At 49.2% G+C, this 13,354-nt stretch overlaps 3 protein-coding genes across 4 annotated transcripts in view; 1 reads left to right on the forward strand and 2 right to left on the reverse strand.

Annotated features, from left to right (window-relative positions):
- Positions 1–53: 53 nt before the first annotated feature.
- LOC126558349 (uncharacterized) lies at positions 54–1,255 on the reverse strand. Its single transcript, XM_050214350.1, has 2 exons — positions 313–1,255; positions 54–250 (listed from the first exon to the last, which is right to left on the reverse strand). Exons 1-2 carry the CDS (start codon positions 1,253–1,255, stop codon positions 54–56), a joined length of 1,140 nt encoding a protein of 379 aa, XP_050070307.1.
- A 936-nt stretch (positions 1,256–2,191) lies between these two features.
- LOC126556699 (neurogenic locus notch homolog protein 3-like) lies at positions 2,192–7,302 on the forward strand. The gene is made up of 3 exons (XM_050212138.1): positions 2,192–2,212; positions 2,757–7,077; positions 7,142–7,302. The coding sequence occupies exons 1-3, from the start codon at positions 2,192–2,194 to the stop codon at positions 7,300–7,302; spliced, it is 4,503 nt and encodes a 1,500-aa protein (XP_050068095.1).
- Positions 7,303–8,103: 801 nt separating this feature from the next.
- The window catches only part of LOC126557285 (glycogen [starch] synthase), a 396,509-nt gene continuing 391,258 nt past the window's right edge, over positions 8,104–13,354 (reverse strand). The window contains exons 2-6 of one of the 2 annotated variants that reach the window (XM_050213000.1): positions 10,333–10,460; positions 9,885–10,261; positions 8,478–9,818; positions 8,269–8,407; positions 8,104–8,207 (exon numbers count right to left, since the gene is read on the reverse strand). In XM_050213000.1, coding sequence (XP_050068957.1) covers positions 8,104–8,207; positions 8,269–8,407; positions 8,478–9,818; positions 9,885–10,261; positions 10,333–10,456 — 2,085 coding nt within the window. In that variant the 5' untranslated portion in view covers positions 10,457–10,460. Of the gene's footprint in view, positions 8,208–8,268; positions 8,408–8,477; positions 9,819–9,884; positions 10,262–10,332; positions 10,473–13,354 lie in introns of those variants that run through there. The other variant, XM_050212999.1, reaches the window with a different exon arrangement.

Raw genomic sequence — 13,354 nt, forward strand, 5'->3', positions numbered from 1 at the left:
AATAAAATCGGTCACGTTCGATTACGGTCACGTGGAAGAGCGTGTTGTATGTATTAAAGAAGAGGTTTTGTTTGGTTTTGTGGCACCAGCAGATTGATCGTTTGATCCTCCAGCAAAGCACATATCTGACCCGACTTCTCCCCACAGATCAGCTCCTGATCGATGTAGGTACAGCTATTATCCTTCATGCAGTCGTACGTGTAGCACATCGGATGGCAACGAGTTCGGCCTCGCAGACAACCGGAACAATCTGAAAGGGAGGCATCGCTTTAGCGTTTAGACATGTATATGAAGTACGTCAGCTCATTCTACCTGGTGGTGGACACTGTCCCTTTTGGCAGCGATCACGGTAGGCGTAGTAGTTCGTCATAGGTGGCATTATCAACCAGGGATGTCGGTAGCGTGGTTTCCTCGGTCTTAAGTACATTACCTTCGCGGTGCAAACCTTACTACAGACGTACTGCTTGCGATGGAAGCAAACCCACTCGTCCGTCTGCTTCTGGCAAACTCTTGGCGAAACGATCGTACAGCAGGGCAGATTCTGGACGGATGGCTCTTCGGTAGTTGTGGTTGGCTTTTCCGTGCAGTCCTCACTTCCAGAAACATCCGTCTCGTTAGATTGTTTCTCACGCGGTGGTTCTTCGTGTACGGTTGTTACATTGTTTCTTATCACGACCGTTCTGAAAGCTCCGTTTAAATTTTTTCGACTTATGGTAACTATCACGTTGTTAACGTTGTGCGTATTGTGAACTGTTTCATTGTGAATTACATTGTGATTGTTGACGATTTGCTTGTAGGTGATGTTGAAGTCTTGCTCTCGGATCGGTGGCGTATACACCGGATCTCCTGTCTCTTCGCCATCCTCATCATCCGGAAACGATTCCTCCGTGTCGGTCGGATCGAGTGGATCCGGCTGCTGAGGAATGGGTAGCGTAACACGCAACGGAGGAACGACAATGTACGTTTCCTGGGCCGGAACTACGTCCTGAATCGGAGGTAGAATTTGTGATCTACAAATGCCATTCCACATCACCGAACCTGGTGGACAGATCGATCGAGCATTGGATGCTCGTACGCAGTTGCCCTGGTATTCACGAAAGCCCGGGTTGCAAACACACGTTCCCGCCTTATTGTACGCTCCATTTAGGCAACCATTAGGAATGGCTACAGTTTCCGGCACGTTACCGCTACTAGCGGCCAAGTTAAGATGGGATGCGAAAAGCGTCACAATAATAATCCAACTTCCACGAAACATTCCAAGACGTCAGCGCGGACACCGTTCTAGAGTTTAACTGAAACGGCCGAAAACATTCGTTCGGCAAGCTTGATTCACATTTCTTGAAACATATTGTTGATAACCTTTTTTGGTGGTGAGCCTTAACATTGAATTACTAATGGGGTCGCGAGGACTAGGATAGTGGCAGTGTTTCTTTTGGTGCATGAAAACGCTCTACAACCATTACTAGAGATGAGAACAATAACTCTTTTCAAAGAATTAATGCACTCTTACTCCCTCTCTATTGGGATTCATATATCAACACGTTGGAAAACTCTCTGGCAAGTAGCAACTCCGTCAGAAAGAGTTTATTTTAAAGGACTCTCAATAGAAAAGCTAAAACTATCTATTAAGAGTACTTACTCAGTACGCACAACACTAGCCATAACTATAATAAAACTAATTAGAATTAGAAGGAACTTCCTAGCTCAAGATAACCTTTAGGAGCTCAGCATCAACATTCTGATTTTTCCTAAAAAACTAGACCAATGTTTTCCTGAAATTTAGGTCCGATTAAGGTGCACGCGCTAAGAAGGTTCCAAAACTACTCCGATTCCGAGAGTATGAATTGCACGGACACAGATACAGTCTCACACACAATGAAGGTCGAAAGAGTCCATTAATCGTTGGTTAAGAACTGCTTCAGGATGTGTACTGTACCATCAGTGCTAATTCATTGATAAGGAAACGATCGACGTATTTTACACAAGTGTTGGTTCGTTCCACGGCTTCCCAGAAATCTTAATTTACGTAACATCAATGTGCACAGCTGTAGAAAAAAAAAAAAAAAAACTCAACACCAATCTGCCATTGATAGGCGATAGTGGAACACAATATTTAAATCATCCCCAAAACTTCGCTAGGGGTCAGTGTTAATCCGGTCGTTGGTTTGTGAATGTCGAGCGCTGGTTCACAATGGAACCAGCTGCAGTAAAGGTAATGGTGAAGACAAGTGTAAAGATTTAGCATTTGCAGATAGCTGGGAAGTTGTGAACACTAGAACTATTCCTCCGAAAGCTGTTAAAGTTGTACTGTGCTGTGTAATTAATATAGCATCAAGGACTATAGCTAAGAAATGGGTGCTAAAGTGCGTAATTTAGAAACGTTGAATATAATGACGTATTGTGTGTTTATGGTGCTTTTGAGGCAAGAATTAATTATGTCCGATTAGCAAACTGTATAAAAATGTACATGCTGCACTCATCAGCATCAGTTTCTGTTAGGAAATAGCGCCATCTACATGTGAAGTTTGAAGCTATTTTTTTAAATTCATCACGTATTCATTGGACCGCTTTGCTCACATAGGAATATGTAACAGTCAAGCTTACGAAGCAAGAAGTTTATCACATCACAAATGGATAAAGAATGCAAAGTGATTGTTTTAAGTACAGTGTAGGCATACCCCCACTGACAATGATAACTCAAATTTTAATCCGGTTTTCTAACGAGTTGTTCCGTTGTCTTTTCTCTATTCCTCCAGTATATAATACGCGGTGTAGCGGTCGCGTGGCTGCTTCACATTGTTATCGTTGCAAGTTTGGCAAGAAATGTAACTGTTCCACTATCACATAGAAATGGAACTGCAAGAAATACGACTACTGGCAACTATACGCGAACTAATCGTCAGATAGGCTACAACACATTCAGTCCTTATGGATTAGGTCTGCCAAACATCTTGCCCATCGGTGGCGCTCTGCCGAATTTTGGATCCAACATTAACTGTCCACCTGGAAGCATTTTGCGTGATGGACAGTGCGTACAACGGTTGGCATACTGTGGGGCGGGTTACAATCTGGTCGGCAATACGTGTGTCGGTCAAGCCACCTGTCAGCAAGGATACAGTCTCGTAAACGGACAATGTCAGCTGCAGGTGCCGTGCGCTACCCAAATGTGTGGTATGGTTCCTCCATCAATATCGCCGCCATCAGCACCACCACCACCACCACCACCACCGCCACCAATCGTTACCTGTACCTGTGAAGAGGGCTACAACCAGATAGGCGAACAGTGCATGAAACAGGAATCGCAGCCAGCTCAAACGCGCACCCAAGAGAGTAGCCACATGGAGCAGCTCACCTGTCCCGCCGGTTATGAACTCAACTACGAGGACTGTATAAAGCAGCACAGCTTAGATGCACGTTGCGAGCGAGGAACGCGCCGGGATGATGTATGCACGGTGCCTGCCGAGTGTGGCTATCCGTTCGCGATGGATGCATATGGACGGTGCGTTAAGAATTCGACCACGGAGGCTCGATGCCCGCCGGAAACACGACTGGTAGGCGACGTGTGTATCTACAACACACCCGAGTGTCCTCCGGGCTATCAGAAGGAAGCCGGTATATGTGTTCAACGCGAGCAGGTCCCAATCAGCTGCGAGAACGGTGGCACTCTGTCCGGAGGGTTGTGTGTGGTGGGAACTCCACAGTGTCCGCCAGAATATCGACTGTCCAACGGACAGTGCGTGCTCGAACGCCGTACTGTTCCTCGGTGTCCGCCCGGTTCCAGACCTCAGGCAGGTACTTGCGTCATACAGGAACTGAGCTGTCCGCCAGGCTTTACCGACCGTGGGGGTGGCGTTTGTGTGAATCGAGAGCGTAGACCGGCGACCTGTCCGAATGGGGCCCGACTTGTGGGCGATGTGTGCGAATCGGAACGAGAGATCTGTCCGCGTGACTTTAAGCTCGAGTACATGCAGTGCGTCCGGTACAGTGAACGACCTGCGACCTGTCCTCGTGAGACGCGTCTAGTGGGTGGTGAGTGTATCTCGTCATCGGTAAGCTGTGAGCTAGGATTCACACTGCGTGGTGGTGAGTGTTTCCGCGAATCGGTGGGTCGGCGATCCTGTCCAGCGGGTAGCACTTTACGCGAGGAACAGTGCGTAGTTGGTGAACCGAGATGTGATGCTGGCTTTACCCTACGGGATGGTGTCTGTGTGCAGCATCTTAGACAGGAACCGCGATGTGCGGCCGGTGCTCAGTACCGAGACGGTAAGTGTGTGCTGCGCGTGGACGATTGTCCAACGGGAGCAGTTCGGCGCGATGGCGATTGTGTGCGAGGTGATCAGGTGAGACCAATATGTGACGCCGGGTTTACGTACCTCAATGGTCGCTGTCTGGCGGAGGCACAGTGCGAGTATGGCTACACTTACAAAAAGTCCGAGTCGATCTGTCAGAGCACGTCGAGGACGGCGATGACTTGTCCTGCCGGCACACAGCTGGAGGGTGGACAATGCGTTACACGTGAGATGATCTGTATGGAGGGCTACACGTTGCAGGCTGGGCAGTGTGTGATGCGCATGACTACGGCACCAACATGTCCGCCCGGGTCTACCCTGCAGGGGAACCGGTGTCAAACGAGCATTGCGGCCCAATGTCGCGCCGGCAGTATCCCGATGAACGGTGGCTGTGAGATCCACGAAACGGCATATCCGAGCTGTCCGGCAGGGTACCGTTTCTATGCGGGACAGTGTCACGGTACGCTTACCACTTCTGTTCCAACTGCCCCGATGCCAGTCCCGAGCCCGTGTATGTACGGAGCCTGTGCAAGTCCTTGCACAACCGGTATCTGTGGCATTCCCTGTGCGACGGGATGTGCGACACAGGCGGCACAAACGGTGCAGCAATCCGTACAAACGATTCATTCGACGCAAGCAGCGACCTGTCCGGAAGGGTTCTCCATGCAGAACGGTGTCTGTACACGACGCGCGACCGTACAGTTGGATTGTCCATACGGATACAGCATGGACGGCGGGCAGTGTATCGCTTACTATTCGATGACTTGTGCTGCGGGCAGTGTGCTGCAGGGTGATCGGTGTGTACGTTTGCAGGCTCGTCCGGCTATCTGTCGGGACGGGTATCAGCAGGCCGGAGACCGCTGTATCCATATGCGACCAACCTGTCCGCCCGGCTATCGGAACTTAGGTGGAATGTGTGTGACCGTGAAGGAGCGGCCTGCTACCTGTCCGAGTGGAAGCAGCAAGAGGAATGGTTACTGTGTCACCTCTCCGAACTGTCCGCCCGGCTACTATCTGCTCCAGGGTATGTGTCAGCGAGAGGAGCACATAGCAATTAATTGTCCGGCTGGGTTTGTGCTGGCCGGTGGCGAGTGTATCGCACACTCTAGCTGTGCCAATGGCTACCGACTGGAGGGTAATGCGTGTGTCCGCACGGAACAACGAACGGTGGAGTGTCCTCGGCCGGCACGCCTTGTGCGAGGTTGGTGCGTGTTGAGTACTCCTACCTGTGAGCACGGTTACGACTTCATCGGTGGTCGCTGCGTTAAGACTGAGTACCGTCGGCCGGTGTGTCCACCCAATACGAGAATCCGTGACAATGTGTGCGTACTATCTCACCCACCACAGTGCGAGGTCGGATTCACGTTCTCCGCCGGACAGTGTACCAAGTTGGACCGACAACCGATCGATTGCCCGCACGAGTTCCAGGTCCAGGGTGATAAGTGTGTCGCTCAGCGGTTACTCTGTCCGCCCGGTTTCGAGCTGAATGGACGAGAGTGTGAGCGCGAAACGCGTCGTACGATCGCCTGTCCGTATGGAAGCTCTCTGCGTGACAATCTATGCATCGGGGAAGGTCCTTCCTGCGAACCGGGCTACAATTTGCTGCGGGGAGAATGTATCCGTGTTAGCTACAACTCACCGGAATGTCCACCCGGCACTGTTTTCACCGATGGGCGCTGTGTTCGCAGTGCGACATGTGCCCCAGACTATCAGCTGCGCGGTAATCTCTGTGTCAAGCAGCGCATTGTCAAGCTGTCGTGTGCTCGAGGAAGGCTGCAGGACGGCAAATGTGTCGCGCCTGGTCCGGACTGTCCCGTGGATTACGAGATGCGGCGTGATGGATGCATTCGGCGCGAAACTACGCAACCGAGCTGTACCGAGGGTAGTCTGCAGAGCGATTACTGCGTCATTGGTAGACCGCGGTGCGCGGATGGATACCGGTATGCGTACGGTCGCTGTACGAAGCTGGAAAAGATAAGGGCCGAATGTCGGAGCTCTGCCGTGCTCAGGGATGGTATGTGTGTGACCAAGACGACCACTTCCAGTGCTTACTGTTCGTCAGGCTACACACTCATGGGTGCAGTGTGCACGCGCACGATCTATGTGCAGGCCACCTGTACGACCAGACCGTCCGCACCGATTACTACCAGCATCAGTAACATAGTGGCCAGCGCTCCAACGTACGTATCGAGCGGATCGATTCAATCTGTACCTTCGTACCCGGCCTATGTTAGCCCATCTATCATAGCAACCGAAATTGTGCCCGCTATTGAAACAAGCGTAAACTATACAACATTCCCCGAAGAGCGTACGGACGTTGCCAATAAATTCGATGACTATTTCACCGGTGAGAACGAAGCCGGTGGATTTGAAGACTATCCCACCTATTCCAGTTCGAAGGTAGACACCGATGATTACATTCCCACCCCATATGTTCCTGAATCCAACTCGTATGATACCGAGTACACGCCGTATGTTTCCGAGTATGACGTGAAGGAGACGGTTTCTAACATGACGGCAGCACGCCCTGAAACGCCTGTTACACGGGAGAAGCGTTGTACCGTCACTGGGCCTCGTGTTTGTTCGAACTTCATGGAATCGGGTTGGAGCTGCAAGCAGACCGAATACCGTGGAATTGAGTCCAGCCTGTGCGAGAGCGAAAGCACCACCATCCGACTGATTGTCGAGCAGCACTTGGTCCAAAACGATACATTCCTAGTGATGGCACCACAGGAACAGGAAGAAGATGGATATGGTTACGACGAAGAAGATACTGAAGATGAGGATGGTAAGTAGTGATTGATAGTGGGTCGGACTGTACGTTTAATTGGAATCTTCTCTTTATCACACAGGCACAATTGATTGTAGTGATTGTACCGATCAAAGCTTCTCCTGTTCGAAGGCATGCTACACGTACGATGAGTGCAATAACTGCAACACGGTTGAGCTTTCTAGCTTCTGCAACACGACGAAGATGACTGAGGTGTGTGGTTATTTAGAGATCGATAGCTAACACACACGTAAGCGTAACTTCGTGGATATAATCATACATTATATGCGGACAGCGGAGTACGTAAAGTCTCCTGAGTAACAAAACTAATATAGAGGGATTTAACAATTACGGTATATTCGGAATATTTGGAGATATGTATAACATTTAACAATTCGAATAAAGCTATATGCTACCGAAACTGAGAGTCTTTTGTGTTTGGGTGTGATTTAAGTTATAAGGAACGGATGTGTACACTGAGAAGGATTTTCAATTTTGATAAGCTTCTCTGACAACGATAATTCCTGTAGCGGATCTAACGATGGGCGGAGTAGGCAATCTTCGAGAGCTGTTGCTTTGTATAATAGGCCCCAAAGAAGAGGAAGCTTTGTTGTGATTGCTAGTAGCAGGGACTGGTATTGGCGGCCCGGATATCGTCCTATAGCTCTTGAGGCAAACAGAAGGAAAATTGGAACGTCTGCAGAAAAACTAACATATCGCATCATGAATGGATTTATTTTATTGATAAAAATGTAACAGACTGTAACACTGTTCCTTGATGCACGATTTAAATACAGCTAGGTTTAAGGGCGTACGCGGTTGAACACAATCTCTGTTACTTTACACCAGGACGAATACACCGACACTACGGCACATGACTAACTGTAGAATCTTCATGGTCAACATCGGATAAAATATCATCTGCATGGTGGACTGGCTGGGGCTTAACACGAGGTGAATGATTGAGGTTAGCTGGCAATCGTGAGCTCTCTCTCTCTCTCTCTCTCTCTCTCTCTCTCTCTCTCTCTCTCTCTCTCTCGCTCTCTAGTGATGTGAATTCATTTTAAGCTCCTGAAGTTCTTCTTCCGAATCGACTGAATCTTGCTCATCGTCCGAACCGTGCAGGGAAGGAGCCGGTGTGGTATGTCCTGAAAGAAATTGCACGTTAGAGAGATCGCTTCATGCTTCAAGTTAAATTGCACAACTTACTGGATGAGCTAGGACTTGGTGGGGCACTGATCGGTCGTGGGTAGGTAAAATCTGTGGCTCGCTTCAGATATTCGGTTGATTCGTCCACATAATCGGGATACACTCTTTGCAGTGCTTTCACCCTAGCTTGACGGTAGTACTATGGACAAGCAATTCACAACATTAGTTCTCGTTATTGCCAAGGCAACAAAAGCAGCTTTGTAACTTACAATTCCTAAATTTCTCCAATCCAGCAGATCACTCAACCGCTCCGTACGGTTACGCTGGATGATACGTTGGCGGCGGTTCAGTTTGGAAAATTCGAACATAAACTTTGACAGCTGCTGTACGCTCTCTTCCAGTCCAACGTGGCGTCGATCGACGATGTAGATACCGTACGATTTGGGATCTGCCACGTGCTCGTGCATGAAGCACCCGAACCCGGACAGATTCGTGGTAATGCTCGGTATACCCATCACGGTACATTCGGCCGGTGTGTATCCCCAGGGTTCGTAGTACGATGGGAACACCCCGAGATGGCAACCGCGCACAAACTCTTCATAGTCCAGCCCAAACAATGGATTGGTTGAGTTGAGAAACTCGGGATGGAACACCACCTTCACCCGATCGTACTTGGTGTTGAACAATTGACACCGACGGATCGAGTCCAGCACCGGATCGTTCCAATCGTCCACCACGTTGTGCGTGGTGACGGGCGGATTACCGTCCCTTTGGAGCGCGTACAGACAGCGCTTGATCTTGACGATATCTTCCTTGGTCAGTATCTCCGTCCCCTCGGGCAGCTGACCCTGCAGACACGTCTCGTACATGCGCTTGCCAATGTCCTGCTGTATGCTATTGATCGTATCGCGCAGCTGTTTCGTGACAGCGTGACCGCGCAACGATTCCACATTAAAGTTGTTCGTTTTGGCCGGAAAGATCAGAAATGCTACCACCGTCACGTCCGAGTTGTTCGACTTTAGCATGTGATTCAGGCGGGCCAACGCTTCGATGAAGATGTCCGCGCCCTTGTTGGTGAACTCGTACCGACCCGCTATGAACATGTACAGCGTCTTTTCGATGTTGAAGTTAAAGTGTCCATAAAAGTGGCCGCGCGTAAATTCGTGTATCTTTTCCTTTGCCATCGCGTGCATATTCTGGAACTCGTGGATGGCCGCAAACTTCTTCACGTTCAGCCCGTTCGGTGTGATAATGTCCGGTTTGCGCTTGAGCAGATGTTCCGCCTCGTAGCCCGTGATCTCCGAAACTGTCGTGAACACGTGCGATAGATGTGAGGCCGCACGCTCCAGACAGTACCGATGATAGATTTGACGCTTGCCGGCTTCCTCGTCTACGGGGAATTTATCCAGGTTGTTGTAGAAATCGGTATTACCAGCGCAAAGGTACCGCCCTAGCAGGGTGGCGTGCGTGGTGAACACGGTCGCTACATCCACCTGACGGGTGCGCAGTGCTATCAACCCAACGCCGGCTTGCCATTCGTGAAAGTGTGCTACAATTCTTGGTGGACCGTATTCGTTCTCGTGCGAGTAAACCTCAGCGCAGCGTTTAAACTAAAACGATCCGGAAAGCAATGATTAGAGACGTTAGTTCCTCACACTCTCAGTACGGGAACTCACCTCATCGATAAAAGTAGCGACTGTATAGCCCAGTATGATCGCATCATTGCACTCAATGTCCAGATGGGGAATGCCGATGTTGGACGAATCCCACAGCTCCTGTTTGTAGCCATCCATTTTCCATGCAGCTGAACCGATGTCGAACAGTATGATCTGTGGATTGCCATCGACCAACCAACGGCCGCAGTGCACCTTGTAGCCTTGATTACGCATCGCCGTCACGGCACGATAGAACGGTCCATTGCTGGGAAATTCGCACGCCTCAACTTCCGTGCGTGCGGACGCTTCCTTGTACGGTCCAATCAGACAGTACTGATCGCCCAGTTCCTCGGTCGACACGAACGCTTTCGAGCGGATCACCGTGTATATACCTCCAACTGTAACAGATGTCCACAGATGTAACGGTTAGTAACAACATAGGGCTTCGACGTCCTCTCCCGGGGGGTACCTTTGTTCGCCACTTCCCACGCTATCTCGAACGTCCATCGATTTTCCGTGTTGGCCGAATGTCCCCGGTCCAGGAACTGCATCAGATCCGAGCTGGATTCGACGCGCGAATATCGACGACTCATGGCGCTGATTTCTGCAACGTTGACCCCGGAAATTAGAAAAAGTAAACGTCAGCTACGATATTCGAAGCGGCACGGGACTTGTTTTGCGTCAGGTTTTGATGTTGTGGCGTCGCTAACCTCAACGAGAGATCGCGACAGAGAGAACAGAATGTAGTACAGACAAGTCTATTAATAGTGCCATGCGAGACATTCGCGAATCTGGTGTCCACGTTTGTTCACTCGCTTCTTCAGCATTATCTCATTCTAGCTGACATGCCGGGGCATTGGATGCGTGTGCCAAAGCATCGCAAGTCTTGAGGCCACCAACGGCCACCAAGGTTATCAAACGACCTTGACATTGTCGTTTGACACTGTCACAATGTCACACGCTGGAAGTCGCCTGGTCGTATCGCGTGCATCCGATGGGTAGTGAAACATCTTCCTATCGTCGTTGCATACACGACATCCGGCGCCAACTGGCGATCATCGATGGTCGCCACCGTTATGTAAACACAGCTGCCCATATCAATGGCACTAGCGAGGATCAACATAATATAAACTAAGAGGGTTCGAAAACAACCCTTTCTGTTTGCGCTTTCGTATGTCAATGGGATGTTTTGTTGCACCGATCAAGGCCTGCGAGACGATCGATTGCGGATGATCGAGAGCACAGGATCGCGCACAAGAAAGCAGAGGGCACTCGACAGCCTTCTTATGCAATGCACCGCTTTTGGGGGTCGGGATTGCATTCCAACTCCAGAAAACCAGTTCTTCCACTTCACGCGGGCGAGGGTCAGCCGGGAAAAGCCGGTTCTAGAAGTTTGCTCAAGAGATTCGATTGGTCGGTAGGGATTTCTGCGCGTATGAGTACAGTCAACCTAAACACCGGTGTGGCCACTAGGTTTCGGCGTGCCGATAAGGCACGCAGCGATGCACACACATACACTCTGTATCTTATCGGCGTCGCTGACCTCGATGTTCGCTGGTACGTTACGGTCACAGGGTTAGAAGTTTTGATTCTATTTTATGCTCGTTCCGACGTCATTGGTCACAAAGATCCGGTCGCTAGCGTCACACACGGAGATCAAAGGTAAGGACACAGTGCAGGACGATGGGAACAGCTGGTTTTCTCAAGGAAACGTACAGTGTAGGCGCCAGCAGCTTCAGAAGAGCGCCGGTGAGAAAGAAAGAGAGATAGCAAAATGTGGGAGAAAGCGAGAGCGCTCCCGAGAAAGATGTTGTGGGTCGGGTGTATCGGGGACAGTTGGATTTGGCCGCCAAAGAACTAGAGGAGAGTCGTTCGCTTTAATGTCAAATAAAGGTCAATGGCAGAGCTGCTGTTGTTGGTGCTGCTGCAACGCGATGGCAGCGGGATGATCTGTGTAATCTGGACACGCACTACTCTGGCACAGGATGGTTATGTCTGGCCTCGGTACACACACACACACACACACACACGGTTCGGGTTTCCGATTATCCGACGACTGATCCGGTGTCCGATTACTTACACGGTCACGGTATGCAGAAATCTATATGTGCACTGTTCACAATCGACAAGACGTAGAGGTAATCAATCCACGGTACCGATGGACACACATACACAGACACGGATACACGCACGCGAGCACTCCCGGGTGGGGACGATGTAGGTGATACAGTGGGACAACCCGCGGGATTGCGTCCGACTCCGGCAATCAGCTCGAAGGAACTGTTTTCGTCTCTCACGTTCGGCGCGAATCTCAAGTCTACGCGATTGCTTCTAAACCTAGAGAATACAGGGGTTGGACATATCACTGATTGTGAGCTACTCTTTCCGTAAATGTCTTGAGTATATTGTCACTGACCAGGGAAAATTTGTTTTAAAGGTCAAAGAAGTGAACTTACAATAGGAACAAATATACAAATTTAACAAAAACAAGACGAACTATATTATACTCTTGAAACTAGATGATACTTCGGAACATCCAAAAAGAATTCAAATACTTATTTGAAAAATATCAAACAACCATGAATTTGTTTAACACAGATGATAGCCCTGTACCTTTCGTTTGTCGGACGACGGACAACGCAGCGAAGGGAACCACCAAAACGCATGCTTACTCGCGAGAAAGAAAGTTGCTGCATAGCTCACAAAACGGTGCGTGCAGTGGGAGCCATGAATGCCTTTGGATGCCGGCATGCCAAGAAGAGAGAAATCACCTGAAAATGACAACAAAACTGTTGAGAGAACTGACGAGAGCATAAGAGAGCTGTGTTTAAAATGAGAGCATACGATATTTGGCCAAATCGCGTAGGCATCAGAGGCAATTCCGTTTGAACGCAATACGTAAATAATCTGTGGCTGAGAAGTCGATTGTTTCATAATCATAACGTTAATATTCATGTGCAACAATAAAAAGAAACATAACAGACTTAGAGACATGAAGTCATACATCATTTACTGGAGGCTTTAGGAGATGGAGCATTGCGCATTTGATTTAAGAGATGTAACCGTTTGGTCGATAATGTGCGAGTTAGATAGTTGATTTGCCTCTTCCAACCACTGTCCAGGATTTGTCCCATGGATTACTGTTTTGAGTAATTCATATACCGTGCAGACCGGTCCCCAGTTGTGAGGAGTGATTATTCAAAATTTGAATGACAACACGAATGAATATCAACTGAAGAAAACCATGCGACACTTGACGCACAGAACAGTAGGTGTACATTTTGACTAATTCTTAACATTTATCGAGGACAATCTATTATTTCCGCACTTATCACACAACTGTTTCGAAGGGCTTCTGTAATGTATCCAAAGTGCTTTATCCGAAACTGCGAGTACTTAATCCCCAAATCAAGTTGTGTAAATTTTACCTAGTTATTATTGTTCCTTGGCGTTCCTGGAGGATGATATTAAGTTGAAGCTGTAACCAGATC

This window comes from Anopheles maculipalpis, chromosome 2RL (genome assembly GCF_943734695.1).
Source record: "Anopheles maculipalpis chromosome 2RL, idAnoMacuDA_375_x, whole genome shotgun sequence".
NCBI classification, from domain to species: Eukaryota; Metazoa; Arthropoda; class Insecta; order Diptera; family Culicidae; genus Anopheles; species Anopheles maculipalpis.

Excerpts from the sequence above, each read along its gene's own strand:
- LOC126558349 (XM_050214350.1), bottom strand. The coding sequence starts at position 1,255 with ATGTTTCGTGGAAGTTGGATTATTATTGTGACGCTTTTCGCATCCCAT. Across the intron at positions 251-312 it reads GGGACAGTGTCCACCACCAG|ATTGTTCCGGTTGTCTGCGA; the intron begins GTAGAATGAGCT and ends CCTCCCTTTCAG.
- LOC126556699 (XM_050212138.1), top strand. The coding sequence starts at position 2,192 with ATGGAACCAGCTGCAGTAAAG. Across the intron at positions 2,213-2,756 it reads TGGAACCAGCTGCAGTAAAG|TATATAATACGCGGTGTAGC; the intron begins GTAATGGTGAAG and ends CTATTCCTCCAG. Across the intron at positions 7,078-7,141 it reads AGATACTGAAGATGAGGATG|GCACAATTGATTGTAGTGAT; the intron begins GTAAGTAGTGAT and ends TTTATCACACAG.